The sequence below is a fragment of the Procambarus clarkii genome, chromosome 48 (genome assembly GCF_040958095.1).
Source record: "Procambarus clarkii isolate CNS0578487 chromosome 48, FALCON_Pclarkii_2.0, whole genome shotgun sequence".
Taxonomy (NCBI): domain Eukaryota; kingdom Metazoa; phylum Arthropoda; class Malacostraca; order Decapoda; family Cambaridae; genus Procambarus; species Procambarus clarkii.
In genome coordinates this window covers 7,943,678-7,967,293 of record NC_091197.1, presented here as the reverse complement: position 1 = coordinate 7,967,293, position 23,616 = coordinate 7,943,678, and the positions used below count along the sequence as shown (strand labels likewise).

Below are 23,616 nucleotides of genomic sequence, written 5' to 3'. Positions count from 1 at the left end.
TAGTTAAATTAGGTAAATTAGGTAAGATAAATTAGGTAAGGTAAATTTTAGTAAATCACTTCTTTTCTTCACCTTAAAAGTACGAAAATGAGTTTTGGAGAACTCCTATTCCAATTAAGCCCTGATGCTAAGAAAATAGTTAGAGGGATAGAAGCCCTAAACCAGAAAATAATAAATACAGAATATGCGGTCATATTCAATGAAACATACATATATATATATATATATATATATATATATATATATATATATATATATATATATATATATATATATATATAGAGAGAGAGAGAGAGAGAGAGAGAGAGAGAGAGAGAGAGAGAGAGAGAGAGAGAGAGAGAGAGAGAGAGAGAGAGAGACAGAGAGACAGAGAGAGAGAGAGAGAGAGAGACAGAGAGAGAGAGAGAGAGAGAGAGAGAGAGAGAGAGAGAGAGAGAGAGAGAGAGAGAGAGAGAGAGAGAGAGAGAGAGAGAGAGACAGAGAGAGAGAGAGAGAGAGAGAGACAGAGAGAGAGAGAGAGAGACAGAGACAGAGAGAGAGAGAGAGAGAGAGAGAGAGAGAGAGAGAGAGAGACAGAGAGACAGAGAGAGAGAGAGAGAGAGAGAGAGAGAGAGAGAGAGAGAGAGAGAGACAGAGAGAGAGAGAGAGAGAGAGAGAGAGAGAGAGAGAGAGAGAGACAGAGAGACAGAGAGAGAGAGAGAGAGAGAGAGAGAGAGAGAGAGAGAGAGAGAGAGAGACAGAGAGAGAGAGAGAGAGCATTTTAAGGCCGGATATACCAAGCATGTTTTATATAGCGGCAGCAACAGTTCAGAGACTATCTTGGGTCAAAGTCACTCTGAACACACAACTCGTGTCTCTGGAAGCTGACTTTACCAGGATGGTGGTTAACACTTCATCTGCTTGTGACAGCAATTCTTTGATTAAAAAATAATGCAGCCAAGTCTATTCCTGGTTTTCCAAATGAGTAGTTCTTTTATTCTCTCCTGAAGACCTGCTACGCCATATACATATTACTCAGAATTTGATAATATATCCATCAGTAAATGAAAAATACGTAGAACTTACACAAATTATGAAAATAGAATAGTGAAGTAATATCCATACTAGACAATAACACAAAATAATATTCTCTAAATTGAGGACATACAGAATGGATTACCTAATTAGATACAAAAACAAGGAGGGGTTGGGTAGCCCCCTCCCACCAATAGATCAGTTCGGTGAATGAACAAGACAGATAAAGCAAGAATTAAGAAAAGCCAAAAGAGCTTACAAAGATAGCCTGAGATGTAAAGTTGTATCACTAAAGATGTTCCAGTTCCACAAAAGGAAGTTAGTGGAGAGGACAGTACTGCTGAAAGCACTTTCTGATCACCCAGTAGACGGGCAGGAAGACACGAGCAAAATACTAAAACACTGTACAAGTCAGTCTTTACTGAGCCAGACCTCGAGAACTGATGCGGTGTAACAGCAATCAACCAAGATGTTGATCTATGTTCATATTTTTATAGTTGTCTCTATCATGTGGTTCTATTACTGGGGTCGTCAGTAAGTTCATCATGTTGTAATGGTCGTCACTAAGTTCATCATGTTGTTCCATGATGAACTTAGATCTAAGTTCATCATGTTGTGGTATGTTGTGTCACAACAGATCACAACATACCACATGACCTTATAGTCAGTACAGCTTCACACTGCTGTCATTGTTACTGGCTCAGTGGTCCGTGTTCGGTGTTCCGTGTTCCGTGTTGCAGTCTGAGTTGTGTCATGTCGTAACTGACTCAGCGTTCCACGTTGCTGAGTTGTCCGGCAGGTGTTCAACGTTCACGTCCGCTGATACTGTCACCTTAACCTTCAGTGAGTTTGAACGATGTCATCTCTTGACATGACAGGATTATTTTTTATTTTGACTTGATGGACGAGAATATTGGGGAGCGTCACTCATCCTGTGAGTGAACATGGCACCATAGTGACAGTATTGGGTACAACCACTCACCCTGTGAGTGAACTTGCCGCCGTAACGACAGGTTCGTGACGCAACGTATGAGCAAGATCCGTGACGCAAGGTTAAGTGTCCGGTCCGTGACGCAAGGTTAAGTGTCCGGTCCGTGACGCAAGGTCATGTGCCACATCGATGACGCAAAGTTAGGTCATCAAGATCAGAAGAAAGGTTAGGTTCCAGGCCCGAGTTGCAATGGTAGGTGTCAGTTCCATGACGCAATGTTTGGTGTCCGGTTCGTAACGCAATTTTAGGTGTCAGATCAGTGACGCAAGGTTAAGCACCACATCCACAAGACAGCAGAGAGACCGCTGTCTTGTCAGAGGTGTGACTCATCTCCGGGGCTGGCGAAGCGTACGTCGCTTATGTCGTCACAAGAGTACGTCATCTCCGGGGATGGTGAAGCGTACGTCGCTTATGTCGTCACAAGAGTACGTCATCTCCGGGGCTGGTGAAGCGTACGTCGCTTATGTCGTCACAAGAGTACGTCATCTCCGGGGATGGTGAAGCACACGTCGCTTATGTCGTCACAAGAGTACGTCATCTCCGGGGCTGGTGAAGCGTACGTCGCTTATGTCGTCACAAGAGTACGTCATCTCCGGGGCTGGTGACGCGTGCGTCGCTTATGTCGTCACAAGAGTACGTCATCTCCGGGGCTGGTGAAGCATGCGTCGCTTATGTCGTCACAAGAGTACGTCATCTCCGGGGCTGGTGAAACAAGGGTCACCAATATCGTCCAAGTTCAGGTTGGTCTCCTGGCCAAGTGAAGCCACGGTCGTCAGTATCGGCTAATTTATTATTTATCAATTAGGCAAGTGTAGAAAATGTATTGAAGCTGTCATTGAGTCTTTAACCTGTTTAACTGTCAGGTTGGTGGAGTGGTTACCAGGGATAGTTGTAATCGTTCTTTTGCAAATGAATCCACCTAACCGGGTGATAATTCGGCACCAATCACATCATAATGGTGATTGCGCAATCATTTGGACGGTTGGGGGATTGAACGCCGACCTGCATGAAACGAGACCGTCGCTCTACCGGCCAGCCCAAGTGGTTGATAAAGAGAATCAGCGCTATCTTCAATGTCGAGTTCCAAGAATGCTCAACGGATGCTGATAACGTTGTGAGAACTGAGTTTGTCTACAGGAAAACTGATTCTTTGGAGAGGAGGCCATAAGGTTCACTTTCCCGTCCTGCGCTCGGTCACACACCTTGTGTAGTTAGAGAGACTACTAAGTGTCATTGTTGTTAGTTATTCTTCATAATGTTGAAGTCGTCAGAGCGAAACATTTTAAAGCATTCATGTAGTAATTTGAATTCAAAGTTTTCGAATTATTTTGGATCATTATTGGATTCAAAGTGATTTTTTTTTTTGCTTGATTAGTTATGTTTACGTAATTTTTTTGTATAATTTTGTTGATAGATGGAATAAGAGACTGTGTAAAATTCCTCTGTACATCATCGGGTAACTTTCTGTTCACCACTTTGTAACTTTGTCCACCTGCGGGTACTATTCTTAACCTCACAGTTGGCAGGTAACCTCTTGAAGTGAAGGTGGAATGTTCAATCACACGACAGTGTAGGTACTGTGTTCATCCACACGGCAGTGTTGGTACTGTGTTCACCCACACGGCAGTGCAGGTACGGTGTTCAACCACATGGCAGTGCGGAAACTGTGTTCAACCACATGACAGTGTAAATACTGTGTTATATGTATTATGAAACACAGCATAAAGCATATAGTGCTTTCATCAGTCAAGTATTCTTTCATCTGGCCGCTTGACAGATGTTTTGTGAACATTTTAATTGGCGCTGTCAATCACCCTCTTGTTACTGTCAAAAAAAGTTTAAGGAAATTGCATATCAGTGACTTTGACTGCCGGTAACCCTGAGCAGACCTGCTGTTGTTAGCAGGTCAGGCATTCACTCAGACCTGCAGCTGTTAGCAGGTCATGCATTCAATCAGACCTGCTGCTGTTAGCAGGTCAGGCATTCAATCAGATCTGCGGCTGTAAGCAGGTCATGCATTCAATCAGACCTGCGGCTGTAAGCAGGTCATGCATTCAATCAGACCTGCGGCTGTAAGCAGGTCATGCAGTCACTCAGACCTGCTGCTGTTAGCAGGTCAGGCATTCAATCAGATCTGCTGCTGAACGCTGTTATGAACCCTCATGTAGCCTCATGACACAGGTCCGCCCCCTCAATGTGAGGTATTCCCCACCTGACCACAGTGAGGAATCTGGGAAATTAAACAGTGCAATCAACTGTTATTACATGTGACCAAGAGGGAGATCAATCACGGATGACCATCTTTGATAAAACTTTAAGGTGAGGTGTCGACAGTATGCGACGTCCCGTGTGCAAAAATCACGTCATCGCGAGAGTCGTGTGCAAAGGTCTTAGGACGTCACTTGTCGTGAGAAAGTCTGAAGAGAAGGATGCAGGTCGTCCCTCCGGAGGAAGGACGATATTGGTGGCTTATGGAGAGGAATTTGTGAAGGGCTTCGTGAGTGAAGCTGTTGGGAGGGCGATGGTGACGTATCTCTTAAATAGTGGCAACGAGTATGGGCGACCTGAAGCCAGTTGGGAGGTGGTGCCCTGAGGAACCACGGTGGTGAATCCTTCACCAGGATTGTTGTGCAGGTGTACCTGGTTGGCCCCTGTGCCGCGGCCCTTCTCATGCAAGTCATGATTGAGAGGAGCAGAGTAGTGGAAGTCAGAAGAGAGTTGTCTGGGAGACTTAGCAGAGCGCCATATTTGGACGGCGTGCGATGAGTGTCGCTATCTCCATATTTTGCTGTAAGAGCTTAGTAAACTGTCATATGTTGGTTGTTCCAGTGAGATCGTGAGCCCAGCGATCTTGTATAGTGTTTATGAATGTCGATTAGAAAGTTTGTGGAGATAATGAAATGATATAATAAATATAAGATGAATTGGCATAATGTAGGCGGGAGCAACACATGCTCACTTGACCGGGGTCAGTGGCTGACTGCCGGGAAGAGCCCCCAGACTGAAGGAGAATTTCGGTGTGGACTCGTCCAGGCAGGGGAGTACCCCCACAATGGAGGCCGGCACGTGGAATGTGACAGTGCGAGGAAAAAATTATTTATTATATGTTATTTGAGTTTTGATAGGAGTAAATAGTTTCTTATTTTGTGGTAATGGAATTACAGGTTCATGTATGATGGACGTGGTGCATCCATAGTTGATGTAGCAGTGGTACATGGTGGACATGATCCATCATTAAGTGATGTTACAAAGATATAGAAGCTGCGAGAGGATCTACTTAATTAATTTGAGGACCAATTGATGGATGGTCCCAGTGGTGATTGTCAGGAAGATCAACCACCACAGAGGGAGGAGACTTGTGGTGCGAGATTAGCTGATCTTCCGGATGAGATAGAGAGAGGTTGTGAGGGGCAACAATATATGCTTGTGAGGTGGAGGGCTTCATGGAGGGCTTCATGGAGGGCTTCATGGAGGGCTTCATGTAGTATGTCTCACGCGATGCAAGTCAATGACGATATTTATTGTTGATGTTTTTGTGATGGTGTTAAATTTCATGTAAGAAGCCTAGCCCAGACGGCCAGCAGGCAGCAGCCTAGCAGAGGGCCAGCAGGCAGCAGCCTAGCAGAGGGCCAGCAGGCAGCAGCCCAGCAGACGGCCAGCAGGTAGCAGCCTAGCAGAGGGCCACCAGGCAGCAGCCTAGCAGAGGGCCAGCAGGCAGCAGCCTAGCAGACGGCCAGCAGGCAGCAGCCTAGCAGACGGCCAGCAGGCAGCAGCCTAGCAGAGGGCCAGCAGGCAGCAGCCTAGCAGACGGCCAGCAGGCAGCAGCCTAGCAGAGGGCCAGCAGGCAGCAGCCTAGCAGACGGCCAGCAGGCAGCAGCCTAGCAGACGGCCAGCAGGCAGCAGCCTAGCAGACGGCCAGCAGGCAGCAGCCTAGCAGAGGGCCAGCAGGCAGCAGCCTAGCAGACGGCCAGCAGGTAGCAGCCTAGCAGAGGGCCAGCAGGCAGCAGCCTAGCAGAGGGCCAGCAGGCAGCAGCCTAGCAGACGGCCAGCAGGCAGCAGGCAGCAGCCTAGCAGACGGCCAGCAGGTAGCAGCCTAGCAGAGATAATCAGATTTCTAAGAAGAAAGAGAGATAAATAATTCCAGGCGGAACGACAACATACAGAAAACTAAAAGGGGAACTGGAAGAAGGTCGCCCTCAGACTGAGAGAGAGAGAGAGAGAGAGAGAGAGAGAGAGAGAGAGGGAGAGGGAGAGGGAGAGGGAGAGAGAGAGAGAGAGAGAGAGAGAGAGAGGGAGAGGGAGAGAGAGAGAGAGAGAGAGAGAGAGAGAGAGAGAGAGAGAGAGAGAGAGAGAGAGAGAGAGAGGGTAAGTCATAGTCTCAGTTAGGGTGTGTACTAAGGACAATGGGACAGTTCTGAGCTGAATCCCCCAATAGTATGACTTTGAGCCCCATCTCCATATTTAAGTTCATTTCCGTGTGACTCTCCAGTGTGCTCCGCTGGTGTCAGTAGTCGAGGTGGTGAAAGAAGGATATATATTTCTTTATCAGCGGCTCCCTGACGAGGTGAAAGCCCAGGATAAAACTGGGTGACACATGAGAGAGAGTACAGGGGGCCTTGATATCTCTTGGTGGAGATTAGATATACAACATTCTTATCTGTTATCTGGTCTCATCACGATGTCCTGCGTGCAGAAGCGATCTCGTACAGAGTTGAAAGAACATATTACTATTTTTGCACTCAGAATATTTGCAAAGGGGTTGTCTTGATATAAGCCTAACGTGTATGAATACACACACTCTGCCTGTCCCCCGACACAATGAAATTATTAATTATTAACCAATTTTATAAGCATTTGGAATCAATTTTTTTAACATCTATACTATATTTTGCAAGTATATGCAAATATTAGGTAAACATCTGCAATTATTGTTTAAACATCTGCAATATTGTATAAGTATATTAAATTATTTTGTAAACATCTGTAATCATTTTATAAACATCTGTAATAATTTTGTTAACATCTCAAATAATTCTGTAAACATCTGAAATTTTTACCAGTCGACTAACATTCTTAGAGCAATGGTCCTTATGATTAAAATGAAGGTCCACCTCTTTGTAAATTTTAAGCACATCGCCAGACTTCGACTTTGTAGTCTGGCGTCCGCCATCCCCTTAAGATGCCATCCCCTTAAGATGCCATCCCCTTAAGATGCCATCCCCTTAAGATGTCATCCCCTTAAGATGCCATCCCCTTAAGATGCCATCCCCTTAAGATGTCATCCCCTTAAGATGTCATCCCCTTCAGTGGCATCTCATGAAGATGCAAACGACCCATACAAAGAACTTTAAAAATTTGCAGACAACTTACCTAAAGACACTTTGAGATGTTCTTTATTTTCTTTCTGGAAAACAAAAGAAATGGAAGACATTAGTGGTTTGGTTAATTTTATGCAATTATCTCTTGTAAAGTTTGATAATTTAAGTTTTGAAATAAATTTCATAATTGAATTTTTAACATTTTCATAAATTAAATTTTGAAATTATTTATAATTTAATTTTTAAAATTTGTATAATTTAATTTAGAAAATTTACCCAGAATTTTATCATGTAAATTAGTGATAAGACAGTTACTGGGCAATTAAACTAATCCCAGTAGTGTAATCACACATTTACAAGCTGGATTACGGCAAATACCCCGACAACTTTGGGTATGATCTGGCATTTCTTTTATCTATCAAACACCATTCGAAATCTTTCTTTGTGGCACAAATATAGTGTATGGTGAGGTTAAGGTGCCACATATGTAGTGCTGCGAGTTAGATATTGTGACACAAATATATGTAAAAGATGCCATATATATATATATATATATATATATATATATATATATATATATATATATATATATATATATATATATATATATATATATATATATATATGCCAGTTGTTATGCAAGTTGCTGGAAGGCTTCTGTGCTGGCTAGGGTTCGAGTCTCCTGGTGGGAAAGTGTTCTAAAGTTGTATACTTCACTCTCGTGTTTAGGAGAGTTGTGCCTTAAGCATAGACACTGTGTCTTCCCATATTAACAGGGACTTGATGAAATAAACGTATAAATGACCCCTCACTTGCTCTAGTGCTCTTGGGAGGTGTTGATCTTTGGGGTATTTAAATACTCCGAAATTACCATCTCTTTTAAGGGTCTGAGCAGGTGGTGGAGCGGGTTAAGGCGTACCTGTTATGCCAGTTGCTGGAAGGCTTCTGTGCTGGCTAGGGTTCGAGTCTCCTGGTGGGAAAGTGTTCTAAAGTTATATATATATATATATATATATATATATATATATATATATATATATATATATATATATATATATATATATATATATATATATATATATATATATATACATATGTTGTATCTAGTAGCCAGAACGCACTTCTCGGCTTACTATGAAATGCCCGATTTGCCAAATAGGCTGAATGATTTTCTTTATTTTCAATAAATTGTTTCCTATTGGTTTATTTTAAATATAATTATAATATATTAGGAACATAACTAAATCAATAATTTATGTTAGTTTAGGTTAGGTTAAGATAGATTAGGTTAGGTAGGGTTGGTTAGGTTCGGTCATATATCTACGTTAGTTTTAATTCAAATTGAAAAAAAAATAGCTCATACATAATGAAATGAACAGCTTTATCATTTCATAATATTTTTTTTGAAAAATATTGAAATTGTGGAAAACTTGGCTTATTAGGCAAATCGGGCCTTGCATAGTAGGCCAGGAACTGCGTTCTGGCTACTAGGTACAACATTTATATATATATATATATATATATATATATATATATATATATATATATATATATATATATATATATATATACATATATATAATGGAAAATCCACAGATAAATGGGAAAGGGAGATGAACGTTCCGACCAATAAAAAAGCCGTTGTCAACACCGGACTGGCTGAGAGAAGCAGAAGAAGAGCGGAGACCAACAACTGCGACCTGACCACCCATTCCAGGGGAAAGATTTACCCAGAAACAGGTATAGATTATCTTAGAACAGTCAGGAGGAACAAGCGGTCAGAGAATAAGTATGAAAGATTAAACAGCAATCCTCATTGAACAAACACATAATATATGTATAATATTATATTGAGACATTGTAACCCTCCCTATCAGAGTTTTTTCTTAAACTGTTTTGCAATATTGTAACTTAAAAATGGGTCAAGTTTGTACATACCAATTCTAACTTTGATAAGATTTGGACACTGATTAAGACAGACTCAATCAAACTCTGCCCCCAAGAAACCGCTGCAATTGGTAATGCTTTTCGCTCCTTCCCAATTAATAGTGTGATCACACAAACTTGCCACCTGTGGTGCTTGCCACCTGTGGGGCTTGTCACCTGTGGTGCCTACCACCTGTGGGGCTTGCCACCTGTGGTACTTGCCACCTGTGGTGCTTGCCACCTGTGGTGCTTGCCACCTGTGGTGCTTGCCACCTGTGGTGCTTGCCACCTGTGGTGCTTGCCACCTGTGGTACTTGCCACCTGTGGTACTTGCCACCTGTGGTGCTTGCCACCTGTGGTGCTTGCCACCTGTGGGGCTTGCCACCTGTGGTGCTTGCCACCTGTGGTGCCTACCACCTGTGGGGCTTGCCACCTGTGGGACTTGCCACCTGTGGGGCTTGTCACCTGTTGTGCCTACCACCTGTGGGGCTTGCCACCTGTGGTGCCTACCACCTGTGGGGCTTGCCACCTGTGGGGCTTGTCACCTGTGGTGCCTACCACCTGTGGGGCTTGCCACCTGTGGTGCCTACCACCTGTGGTGCCTACCACCTGTGGTGCCTACCACCTGTGGGGCTTGCCACCTGTGGTGCCTACCACCTGTGGTGCCTACCACCTGTGGTGCCTACCACCTGTGGGGCTTGCCACCTGTAGTGCCTACCATCTGTGGGGCTTGCCACCTGTAGTGCCTACCATCTGTGGGGCTTGCCACCTGTGGGGCTTGCCACCTGTGGTGCCTACCACCTGTGGTGCTTGCCACCTGTGGTGCTTGCCACCTTTGGTGCCTACCACCTGTGGTGCTTGCCACCTGTGGTGCTTACCACCTGTGGTGCCTACCACCTGTGGTGCTTGCCACCTGTGGTGCCTACCACCTGTGGTGCTTGCCACCTGTGGGGCTTGCCACCTGTGGTGCCTACCACCTAAGGTGCCGACCACCTGTGGTGCTTGCTACCTGTGGTGCTCAGAAGAAGGCCAAGGCTGCCGAAAACTCTTTCAGCACTTTTTTGTTAATGTGTTTTTTTCGCATACTTTAATCTGTTTTCATGAACACTGTTGCCCACACACACACAGATATTATATATATATATATATATATATATATATATATATATATATATATATATATATATATATGTATATATATATGTATATATATATATATATATATATATATATTATATATATATGTATATATATATGTATATATATATGTATATGTGCCGTAATACTCAGCTTACTTAATCTGTTGCTCATTTAGGACCTCAAATTAAACAAATTACCCAATACCAACTTTACCAATATGTTATCAAACTGACTGACTATAATGTTGTACATTCGCCGCCACACTATTTCCAAATCTTATTTAAATAACCAAATTCATTATAAATCATATTTAAGCAAGTTATGGCCAGATTCAGTTTCATGAATCTGGTCTAATTCAGAATCAGTCTAATGAATTCCATATGTTATTTTATTGTCCAAATGCACAAATTCCATTCTTCCAATGCTCAAAATCCAATCGAGTAAATCAATCTCCAAATCTCATTTAATCACCGTTTTGAAACCATATTTAACCAATCTCTCTCTCTCCAAATCCTATGTAACCATTCGCTTTTTAATAGCTATTTAAGCAATTTTAAATTATATTTAACCAATGTTACTGATATTTTTTTAACTATTAAAAAAAAATAATGTCCTCACCCCTCCCATGCCAGGTGTGTTTGTGCTGACGTGTGTGATTGTGATAAATGTTCACGCCACAGGTGTTTACGATTGAACAACGCAACTTTGGGTATTCTACTTACAATCAATTGAATTGCAGAACAATTGCGTTGCAGTGACACTGTTAAGCTTTAACTACTGCCAATTTTGCTCACCTTATACACATATGCAAATGCCTGAATATATATATGCACAATACCTAGAGGGTAATTTTAACTACAATTATCTGGAATAAATATGTGTGATTGTGTTCAACACAGTTGTAGTAGTATATACCAGACCTGTGTTCAACTCAACACCTGTAGAACACCAGACCAGTGTTCAACACAACACCTGCAGAACACCAGACCTGTGTTCAACACAACCCCTGCAGAACACAAGAACAATGTTCAACACAACCCCTGCAGAACACACAAGACAGATATCTTCAACACAACACCTGCAGAACACCAGACCTGTGTTCAACACAACACCTGCAGAACACAAGAACAATGTTCAACACAACCCCTGCAGAACACAAGAACAATGTTCAACACAACCCCTGCAGAACACACAAGACAGATATCTTCAACACAACACCTGCAGAACACAACAGACCAATGTGCTGAACAGATCCGCAACACAAAATCCCATCATGTGTACAGGTCCACGGAAAATTGTGTTGACAGCCAGGAGCTTAACTTGTGTGTTAGTGTGACCTAAAGTTTAGCGTGTGTTAACACTAAGCGTGACAACGTTAAGCGTGTGTTAACATTTAGTGTGACAACCTTAAGCGTGTGTTAACACTTAGCGTGACAACCTTAAGTGTGTGTTAACGTTTAGCGTGACGTACCTGCTGCTCCTCACTGTCGAGGGCGGCAACAGTTACCAGCATGACGCCCAGAAGTAGCACAGAGAGTGACCAGCCCGACATGTTGTCTGTGGTGCTCCTGGCTGTGGTGCTCCTGGCTGTGGGGCTCCTGGCTGTGGGGCTCCTGGCTGTGGGGCTCCTGGCTGTGGGGCTCCTGGCTGTGGGGCTCCTGGCTGTGGGGCTCCTGGCTGTGGGGCTCCTGGCTGTGGGGCTCCTGGCTGTGGTGCTCCTGGCTGTGGGGCTCCTGGCTGTGGGGCTCCTGGCTGTGGGGCTCCTGGCTGTGGGGCTCCTGGCTGTGGGGCTCCTGGCTGTGGGGCTCCTGGCTGTGGGGCTCCTGGCTGTGGGGCTCCTGGCTGTGGTGCTCCTGGCTGTGGTGCTCCTGGCTGTGGGGCTCCTGGCTGTGGGGCTTCAAGCAGTGACACACTTGATTTTAATGTTCCTTCCTGTAGTGCTCCAGGCAGTGACACACGTGACTATAGTGCTCTTGTAGTGCTCCAGGCAGTGACACACGTGACTATAGTGCTCCTGTAGTGCTCCAGGCAGTGACACACCTGACTATAGTGCCCCAGGCAGCGACACACCTGACTGTTGTAAAGACCTGCAGAACTCCTGACTATTGGAAGACTGGGTGATGCCATGGTCATACATGGCTTATCACTGTCTTGGTATCATATCTGACTGAAGTACCCACGATAACAGCCTCCAGCGGCCATTGCTGCGGTATCTCAACTTATAAAAAACGGTTTGTAAACTGAGCGGTAAACTCCCCCTTAAAGTATACAGTATACACCACCATACCATCTCCTGGTTAAGAATTTTGTATCATAGCGTGTGCTGTAAAGGTTACACGAAAGAAGCCGAGAATATAAGGAAAGAAAGAATATTAAGAATATAATGTAAAGTATATTAAGAAGCGGAGATCGGTGCTTCAGCAGTCGCACCTGGAGAGCATTTTTAATTATGCAAATTAGTCAGTGACATGTGTGGAGGCCAGTATCTAATCTGAACACCGTCTTAATAATTATGTTACACATTATATTAACTTCTCTGTGATTGACGTCAAAGTTATTTGTGAAGAAAATATAAAGACATCAACTTTAAGACATATGTATCTCGTCAAGGACACTTACACATGCGTACATATACATACTCACCCACATATATACACACACACACACACACCCACACACACACACACACACCTATACAAATACACACACACACACACACACACACCCACACACACACACACACGCACACACACACCTATACAAATACATAATAAAACATACACACACACACACACACACACACACACACACACACAGTGAATAGTGAGAAAGATCGAGGGGTTGATATCACGCCAGACCTATCCCCAGATACACACATCAAGTAGATATCATAAGCGGCATATGCCAGGTTGGCTAAAATAAGAACGGCCTTTAGAAACTTGAGTAAGGAATCATTCAGAACCTTGTATACCGCGTATGTCAGACCAATCCTTGAGTATGCAGCTCCAACATGGAGTCCGTTTCACGTTAAGCACAAGACTAAATTGGAGAATGTTCAGGGGTTTGCCAGCAGACTAGTACCCGAGCTGAGAGGCATGAGCTACGAGAGGAGACTACGAGAACTAAGCTTCACGTAGCTGGAAGAAAGAGGAGTTAGGGGAGACATGAACACCACATACAAGATTCTGAGAGAAATTGATAGGGTAGAAAAACTATTTAACTCAGGAGGCACACGCACAGGAGAAAACTGAGTACCCAAATGAGTCATAGAGATATTAGAAAGAATATTTTTAGTGTCAGAGTAGTTAACAAATGAAGTGATGCATTAGGAAGTGATGTTGTGGAGGCAGACTCCATACACACTTTCACATGAAGATATGATAGAGTCCAGTAGGCTCAGGAATCTGAACAGCGGTTGATTGACAGTTGAGAGGGGAGACCAAAGAGATGAAGCTCAACTCCTGCAAGCATAAATAGGCGAGTACACACACACCGACCAGTGTGCCTAATTAACATACCTTGCCAAGTGCTGGATAATAGTGTGAGGCAGAGGCGAAAAGCGCATCAGAAGGGAGAGTATTATCACTGAGATACACTTCCTTCTTCCCAGTTCTCACCAAAGAGTAACCCTGGACGCTGCTGCTGAAAAAAGCCCACAGCAACAGCCCAGTTCCCTGGCTAAGCAGCTCGGTGGCCAGTAGACTTCAATACACCATTCGGTGTGGATGTTGCTGCTGGACATTTCTTTTCATCCCATATTCTTGTTCCAGTACTAACGTCCCATCGACGTTAGTACCGGAACATACTCAGTTATCGAGTGAATACTTTTCATTGTCATCGAGACTTACATGGAATAGAAAACACTGGACTTTGTGTATTGTTGCTTCAAGATACTGATGTGTGTGGTTGTGTTAAGTGATAAAGCGTAAGGACTCATTTTGAAGTGATATCGTTTCTAGCACTTACTAGTGCAACATCTTGAGTGATGGTTGCATTCACTTTAGTGACGTGGATAAAGTCTTTTTATTTTTACCAATAAAAGAAAAAATTATAACATATGTACAAATAAAACAGTAAAACACCAAAACACATTCCCGATACCCATCCCAAACAACCTTTACCAGCATTAGGAACATTAATCTTCCAGCAACTGAAATACTAAGACAAGACACAAACTCGGTGTGAACAGAGATATCATTAAACAAACATGATAAATACAGTCAACTCAAGTACACTCCATACAACACAAACCAAAACAAAACATGAGCAGCCGACACACACTTCACCCGCCAGTGAACCACATAACTACAACTCAGTAATACAACCTTCCCAAAACATACGAGAACACGAGACCATATGCCATACACGGATACAAAGTAGACGAACGTTGCTAGAGTAACAGAAAACATATGAAGAAACTCAAATTATAAGTTACAAACACAATCATATAAGGATAAACTACCAACAAATTTTCTTCATTGTTGTCTTTTTCACCGGTAATGATATATTTAGAAGTAATAGAAACCAAGATATAGAAAAAATATAAGTGTACAGAAAATACATAGTCAAAACTGGAAAATTATACGATTTAGACACCAGTCCCAAGTTGGAATTGGTCTGCTGGCCGCTAGAGGGACGTGTTTACTGTCGGCTCCTCAGTTGGTGTACAAACCAAGGTGGTGGAGGTCGTGGGGCTGGGTCGGCCTGGTTTGGTGCTTTGCCTGCGCGGAGTCAGCCTTCTTGCATGGGACCTACCTCGTCTCCCTTGAAGAGGGTTGCATCAGCTGGTTTAGAGTTTTCCTCACCGGTGAAGCACAGTTTGCTAGAAATTTCATTGATGGATGTGCTGCGTGTCCAGCAACCCGATTTAGTGGGCGTTCAGCTTCGAGACTGTCATGCGGTAGTGAAATTTATACCTCCAGATGTGTTCCAGGAGTTCCTCGGTCGGTGTGAGGGCCGGGCGATCTTTCCCTCTGCCTGATGGCTCGGGCACCGTTCAGTCTGAGTGTGATATTGACGTATGTGGCGGTGCGTGGTGCTCCTTTTGAAATGACCTGGTTGTTTGGGCAGTTTGGAAAAGTCTTAAGCATTTGATGGAATAGGGTCTTTGCTGCCCACTGCCAGGGGATGCTTGCTGGCACCCAGATTGTGACAATGTCCCTGGAGCGGAGTGACTTGTTATCCCTGATGTTTCTTGGTTTATACTCCGCTGTCTGTATAAAAGTCAAACCCATACCTGTTATAGATGCATCCAACATGGTCACGTGGCGGAGGCTTGCTCCGTGGGGGCGGTTGATCATGTCAACATCTTCTGAGAGATGATTTTCCGCCCTCCGTTCACCAAGGGGATTCTGAGGACGTCTTGACTGGTGATGTTGTCCCATCTCTCAGCCTTCTGGAAGTTGTGCTTGTCTGCGTGTGTATCCCAGATGCATGCGGGGAGCCAGGGGAGCGCCCTGTACTTCTGAGGGTCGCCGGCCCGCTGGTGTGTGTGTGTGGTTGAGGATACGCCTGCCAAATGTGTGTGCAGCCGAATGTGCCAGTAGAGATTCACAGTGTGCTGATTGCTGTGGTGGTGGAAGCAGCTTCCCAGGTGGGGTCCCTATCTGCTTTGGAGAGCGGATCTGGTGAGGTCTTTCCCTCGTCTCGAGAGGGGTCTCCTGCTCCCTTGCCAATGGATGGTGTGCGTCCCCCACGACGTGTTCAAGTAGCATCGGGTCTGGCTCCGCTGGTGGATGAGCGGGGTGCGATGGTTGAGACTATTTGTCGCGGCGTCGGACCGGGGTGTGCTTGCTCCCTCCCAGGTACCGGCCTCGGGAGTGCCCCCTCTGGGGTTGGGTCACGCTGGGGGGTTGTTCCACTTAGTGACGATGGCTGTGCATTGCGTATGGTATTGAACAAGGAGCCTGTCGCCCCCTACGCTAGGGGATTCCCATTCTTAACTGCCCCCCACCCCCCTCCATCCCTTCCGGATGTTCAGCATTGTGAGTATTCGGTACCGTCGGGGCTGCCGCGGCCTGGATAAGTTCATCTGGATTTGTTGATCCAGAACTGTTGAACAATTACCCGCCTTCTGGAGGTGTAAATGGCTTGTGGGCTGGAACTGCGACTCCGCTTGGGCGTGCTTGTGTGTGTTCCTTAGTGTTTGTTATATAGTTGCAATGTTTGTGTGTTGGCTGATTGTGGTTTTATTGTATTTTCATTTGTTGCCTTTGTGCTTGTCGACCCCTACTGTTTATATGGGCCTACTGTGTGTATGTGTCTTGTAGCGACATGTAGCGAGGTGGTTCGGAGGTGTCTCCCTGCGTTGCTTGTGCCGCTTGTTCTCAGTAAGTCTTGTGTGCTGAGCTGCATCTGTTTCTATTTCATGTTGTTAAGTCAGGTTTTGTGTCTGACCTTTCATTTGAACCGTGTTCCCTTATTTTGTACTGTTTGTTTGTGGTACAAGTGAATGTTTGTGGGTGAATGAATGTTTAGGGTTTAAGGCTTCCCTTTAATTGCCTTGTTATACTTTTTTTTTTTCATTTTGGTGAGTGGTAACGGCCTTCGTTTGTTAGTGTCCATTATGTATGTTTCTGTATATTTTGTATTTCTGTATTTCAGTTTTTCCGTGTTTCCTTATTGTTGTTCCCTGTATGCGTGTATGGAGTTATATCCTGTCCGTGTATTACACTGGTGTTTGAATATTTCTGTATTGTTGTTTGAATGAATAAATGTATGAATAAATTTATGTACTTGTTTGGTGTATTATTTATTATTAGTATACTGATTTGTTGTTGGTGATGTATCCTGTGGTGGTTATCTTGAGATGATTTCGGGGATTTTTTAGTGTCCCTGCGGCCCGGTCCTCGACCAGGCCTCCACCCCCAGGAAGCAGCCCGTGACAGCTGACTAACACCCAGGCACCTATTTTTACTGCTAGGTAACAGGGGCATAGGGTGAAAGAAACTCTGCCCATTGTTGCTCGCCGGCGTCTGGGATCGAACCCAGGACCACAGGATCACAAGTCCAGCGTGCTGTCCGCTCGGCCGACCGGCTCCCCTGGTGTGTGACAAAGTTTTGAAGCTTCGGAACCTCGCTTTTTCATTGTATTTATTTGTTGTTTTATAATAATGTTAATTTTATTTAATAAAATCCTCAACAAAATTAGTATTCCAATTAAAACGAAAAACAGTTACAATGAACACTCAAAATGTTACTTATGAGCACAACTATCCCACTCAAAGAAAAACATTAACAAAGTGAAAGCTGTAATTAAACTATAATGTCACAAACCGCATAACACACCCTTGAAGATCAACACCCAACCACCTCGTTACAATACAACTCAAACTACTGAAGGCAATTACAATCTCACATGAACAACTAATTAAATTGCCAAACATTAAACAGGGAAAATATGCAAACTGAACTCCCACGCCAAACACCCTGGGAATGTGGATAACATTTTAAAATACAACATTCGATAAAAGTCAATAAACAGAATAAAAATCGGCAATTAGGACAATTAACGTGTTCAGGATCTTCCTCCCAGGCACTCTGGAAGAAAATTTTATTTACATACTATGTCAACGAGGGTGGGTTGTGTGACCCCTGGAAGCCAAGGGAATTCACCGCCATGTGTGGGGTTGAAGCCTTGAGTGTTAATGTGTGCGTTATCTCGTACATTGTCTCCATACTGCTCGTTGTTGAGTATTCTACACATGTTGATAATACTGATAGTGAATTTCCTGTGTTTTTTCCTGTGTTCACGGTGGTACAGTGCAGCCTTAGTGGTTGCCAGTGGCTTTGTTCTTCCCTGTTGTTCATGGTGGTACAGTGCCGCCTTCGTGGTTGCCAGTGGCTTTGTTCTTCCCTGTTGTTCATGGTGGTACAGTGCAGCCTTAGTGGTTGCCAGTGGCTTTGTTCTTCCCTGTTGTTCATGGTGGTACAGTGCAGCCTTAGTGGTTGCCAGTGGCTTTGTTCTTCCCTGTTGTTCATGGTGGTACAGTGCAGCCTTAGTGGTTGCCAGTGGCTTTGTTCTTCCCTGTTGTTCATGGTGGTACAGTGCCGCCTTCGTGGCGGCCAGTGGCTTAGCGAGCCCTTGTGAGTTTACAGTAAAGACGTCAACCATTGCTCAACGTAACGTTCATCCGGGACCTCCATTTTTCCATTCATTGGTTAGAATCATTAACATCTTTATTTACAAAATAGAATAACAATTTTGGCTAATCTGAGTAATTCAATTATATCCTGGTACAGTGAAGATGAAACTCTTATTCACTGTCACTCTGGACAGAAGATCGTTTCAAATTTGTGTTCATTTTTTAAAAGGGACAAATAGGTTTAGGATAAATTGTTTGGATATCTTCCAGTATACCAGATTCAATGGAATAGTTACACAACTGACTGAACAATAGGCCAGGAGATATGCAATATTTTATGGTTTCACAGTCTATATTGTAGTGTTGAAGCGAATACCGTAATGGTTTGTCACAGTTTACAAGTATGTGCTACCTGGGTGCTCCTCCTTGCTACTCGATTTAAGCAAACACAGTTGCATGTAATGAATGCGTAGATGCTGTCCTACCTTGCATCATTATTGCACTTCCACTGTGAGAGTCAACCACAATGACAAAAGAACGTTGTCACATAAAAATCAGCTATCGAGAAGCAAACAAAATGGCATAAAGTTCCGCCGTGAAGCTGCGAGGGTCTGGGGACAGGCAGCACATGCAGGTATGGTAAAAAATAAACAGGTAGCCAACACCTGTCTTAGACCCATCTGTGAACAGCGCCGTGGAGTATGAGAGGAAGAATGTTTAAAGAAAAGGCGTTTCATAACAGAAGAGGGATTAATTCCTTCATCATGTCGGTCATGGCTTTGCAAAATTTTACAACCGGAGCCCCTCTGTGGGGGTAAGGTAGGAACAATACCAAGGGAGACATTGCAAACCTGTACCTAGCGAGAATCTTGCAACCGGAGCAACCTCACAGGAAATGAAAGTCGAGAAGGAACAGCCCGCCAAACACACACCGAAACTACGACGTTGGTACAACGTTCGAACAAGTTTTAACACCTCCTAACCAGTTATAACAACCAATATAGCAAGTTGTAACAACGTTCTAATACGTCATAAACACGTTAAGCCAAGATGTAACAACTTTATTACAAGTTGTAACAAGCGGAAAATAGAGACGGTTTCGGTTTGTGTTTCCAGGGAAGGTCTCTCCTGAGAGGCAGCTGTGGAAGCACAGCACATGTGGGAATGCTGCAGGACCACGCGAGAGAGCAACGATCACGACGATCACAGGGACGCAAGGCCGGGGCTCAACACACGAGCCCTGGGTGGTGGACGCAAGGCCGGGGCTCAACACACGAGCCCTGGGTGGTGGACGCAAGGCCGGGGCTCAACACACGAGCCCTGGGTGGTGGACGCAAGGCCGGGGCTCAACACACGAGCCCTGGGTGGTGGACGCAAGGCCGGGGCTCAACACACGAGCCCTGGGTGGTGGACGCAAGGCCGAGTTCAACACACGAGCCCTGGGTGGTGGACGCAAGGCCGAGTTCAACACACGAGCCCTGGGTGGGGGACGCAAGGCCGGGGCTCAACACACGAGCCCTGGGTGGTGGACGCAAGGCCGAGTTCAACACACGAGCCCTGGGTGGGGGACGCAAGGCCGGGGCTCAACACACGAGCCCTGGGTGGTGGACGCAAGGCCGAGTTCAACACACGAGCCCTGGGTGGTGGACGCAAGGCCGGGGCTCAACACACGAGCCCTGGGTGGTGGACGCAAGGCCGAGTTCAACACACGAGCCCTGGGTGGTGGACGCAAGGCCGGGGCTCAACACACGAGCCCTGGGTGGTGGACGCAAGGCCGAGTTCAACACACGAGCCCTGGGTGGGGGACGCAAGTCCGTGTTCAACACACGAGCCCTGGGTGGGGGACGCAAGGCCGTGTTCAACACACGAGCCCTGGGTGGGGGACGCAAGGCCGTGTTCAACACACGAGCCCTGGGTGGGGGACGCAAGGCCGTGTTCAACACACGAGCCCTGGGTGGGGGACGCAAGGCCGTGTTCAACACACGAGCCCTGGGTGGGGGACGCAAGGCCGTGTTCAACACACGAGCCCTGGGTGGGGGACGCAAGGCCGTGTTCAACACACGAGCCCTGGGTGGGGGACGCAAGGCCGTGTTCAACACACGAGCCCTGGGTGGGGGACGCAAGGCCGTGTTCAACACACGAGCCCTGGGTGGGGGACGCAAGGCCGGGTTCAACACACGAGCCCTGGGTGGTGGACGCAAGGCCGGGGTTCAACACACGAGTCCTGGGTGGGGGACGCAAGGCCGTGTTCAACACACGAGCCCTGGGTGGGGGACGCAAGGCCGGGTTCAACACACGAGCCCTGGGTGGTGGACGCAAGGCCGGGGTTCAACACACGAGTCCTGGGTGGGGGACGCAAGGCCCGGGTTCAACACACGAGCCCTGGGTGGTGGACGCAAGGCCGAGTTCAACACACGAGTCCTGGGTGGTGGACGCAAGGCCGGGGTTCAACACACGAGTCCTGGGTGGTGGACGCAAGGCCGGGTTCAACACACGAGACCAGGGTTGGGGACGAACGGAAGACACTGGAGCCGAGGCACAACCCAGTATGGCGCAGAGCATCAAAGCAACGAAGCGTCGAGGAAGAGGCAGAGAAATAGGCGAGGCAGCCATGATCGCATATAAACAGCCTAAGTGAGGAGTATAAATAGAGGAGTCATAGTCTATTAGCTCTCAGCAAATGGGACAAGATTTTAAGCAAGATTAATCAGCTAAGAACATTCAATTCGAAGGTGAGAGACATAAAAACCCAGATAAAATGGTGTCAAGGATCAAGCCGAAGAATTTAGCATTATCCTTATAGAGAGCGACATCCACAGTGACGACACGGTGCGAGGAACCTCCGAGTAACAACTTAACAAATGTCTTATTTAGAGAGACACGCATAGGGTGAGATCGTCTACTTACAGAGCTGAGAAACTGCCAGGGGGGGGGGGGAAGAAAGAGGAAGGCAGATCCTTTAGGGTAATCTGGAAAATAGGGCTCTGGAAACTGTCTTGGGAACACCTTCATATTACTGAACAGAGGCAGATCGAACAGCACCAAGCATTACCTTAAACGAACGCCGATGGAGGAAGCTTTGAAGCCAAAAAAGGGGAGATTGTTACGAAGGCCAAAAGAATAAAGTCGAGCAAAAATCTGTTATCTCCAACTGGTGTCATAAGCACACCAAAGAGAATGGGTACAGTGGAGGTATTTGCAGCAAAAGCAGCACTAATGCAGACCTCCAAGTCCACTAGGATATTAGTAGTGCCGCGACACTTCCCAAACTCAACCTGAGAGGGGAAGAGGTTGCGATGACGTTCCAAGAACCACACAAGATGTACATTATCCTAACATTCTAAGAGTTTGCAAACACAATTAGTCAGAAGAAAAGGGAATTTGTTTAAAAAGTCGGAGGGACAGTCGAAGTATCTCTGCAAGTGGGAGCTTTGCAATAGCTTGTTGTCAGCACCTTTGCAAAGTTACATAGTTAAAAGATACCAAAGCTCTTTAATATGTTAGGAAAATAAGTCTGCCGCCTTGTATTTGGATAACATGGTAAAATAAGTCGTTATACTTGACAAGTGGGAGCTTGTAATGTGATGCTTATCAAGCTGACAAGTCGTCGGTGGACCGGCGACCCCCGGATCCACAGGGGCGTCCCACCTCTTCAGCGTCCGCACCCAGGACACGCACACAGGTCCAGCACCCGGAAGGCTTGTAGGCAGGACACCGCCACCATCCAACGCTCCCACGGAGGCTTCCAGGGCCTCGTGAGGGCGAAAATCAGCCTCCTGGAAAATATTCATCCCCGGTCAGCCACACCAACCAAGCACGCTGCTGACAAGGGACCCGGCAACCCACACCGAAAACACGTACGAAGCTGGCACCGAATACAGGCAGTTGAGGTTAAACTCCATCAGCGATACTGAAGATGGCACATCCTGGTCAAGGGACATCAGCAGAGTCTTGGTGCCAGCATGCAGCCCCCGTACCGTATACAGAAGAGACTGTTCTATCTGATGCTGAGCACTTCTTCAAAACGCCCAAACAGCAGGATCAAAAGCTCATCCAGCATTTCGAACGGAGCGCCCCGCACCGCCACGTACGTAGTTGTCACTCAGGTTGACCACCGTGACGGTGCCCGCTCCACCAGGTAGTGGGTAGGAGCGACCTTCAAGTGATAGATGAACTCCTGGAACACACACTACAGTTTCACCACCACACGCCGGTCTATAATGAGCTGGATGCCAATTAAGTCCGCTATCTTGACACACAACACGTCCACTAGAGCTTCACTAACCTTCACTGTAGTATGGTCCACCGGGGAAGAATACTTCAGACCAGCTGATGTAGTCCGCATTATAGGGGGCCATAGTGGACCTTATCCTTGAGGAACCGTAGCCCTCACCAACAGGGTACCAAACAGTCCTCGTAACAGCTACACAACCATCGACTCCAGGGCTTGCGAGCCAAGTGCGGAGTGAAATGAGGTCACATCCGCACCCTCTGACAGCCAGCCGTCGAATCAACCCATAAGCGACTAGTCGCTAACGAAATGACAGCTGGGTAAAATAAATGCGATTGAAAACAACAACTTTGCAACAAAATCTAAAGGTTCTTTGCAACCACGTAAGACCATTTATACAAATCCAAGAACACCTTAGAGGTATTTAGTAAGAAGTCTTATACCCTCCGGAAACATTTATACAATAGTCTTCAGATACTTAATTTGCTAACTAGCGAGGAGACAACCGGCTTGGCAGTTCAGTGTCAAGCTGTGGTAAGTCGTCCGCGGTAACACTCGCGTATAATACATATTGAATAAAATTCCCTTGCTTGAAGGTTACCTAAGTTCCCCTCCCCCTTCTACAGGGCAGCTACTGCCCACCCACAACAGTTGACTAAGTCACGTTTATATTTTTATCTATTGCTAGATGGGCAGAAGCAGCAGATGAAAGTTAAACGAACCCAAACATCTGTGCCCTACTGTGGGGATCGATTCCGGGGACCATTCGGTTGTGAGCCGAGAGCGCTGACTACTATGCTACATGCAGTGTGCATCCACTGACGCATTACACACACTGATAATGTGCAGCGTATATGAAAACCATTTATATTTACCTCGAACGTCTGAATAACATCTACTGATATGCAGATA

At 45.7% G+C, this 23,616-nt stretch overlaps 1 protein-coding gene and 1 long non-coding RNA gene across 3 annotated transcripts in view; one reads left to right on the top strand and one right to left on the bottom strand.

The window, feature by feature from the left end:
* LOC123764648 (neogenin) overlaps window positions 1-12,140 on the bottom strand; it is a 30,857-nt gene extending 18,717 nt beyond the window's left edge. Inside the window, exons 1-2 of the mRNA XM_069302549.1 lie at window positions 11,861-12,140; window positions 7,376-7,409 (exon numbers count right to left, since the gene is read on the bottom strand). Coding sequence (XP_069158650.1) covers window positions 7,376-7,409; window positions 11,861-11,941 — 115 coding nt within the window. The 5' untranslated portion in view covers window positions 11,942-12,140. The remainder of the gene's footprint in view (window positions 1-7,375; window positions 7,410-11,860) is intronic.
* On the top strand, window positions 594-23,528 carry LOC138351035 (uncharacterized). Of its 2 annotated transcripts, none has more exons than XR_011222338.1 (3): window positions 594-3,637; window positions 8,920-9,063; window positions 23,393-23,528. It is a non-coding gene; the product is annotated as an uncharacterized lncRNA (long non-coding RNA). The 2 variants fall into 2 exon arrangements; XR_011222337.1 differs by lacking the exon at window positions 594-3,637 and adding an exon at window positions 3,644-4,795.
* Window positions 23,529-23,616: the final 88 nt, after the last annotated feature.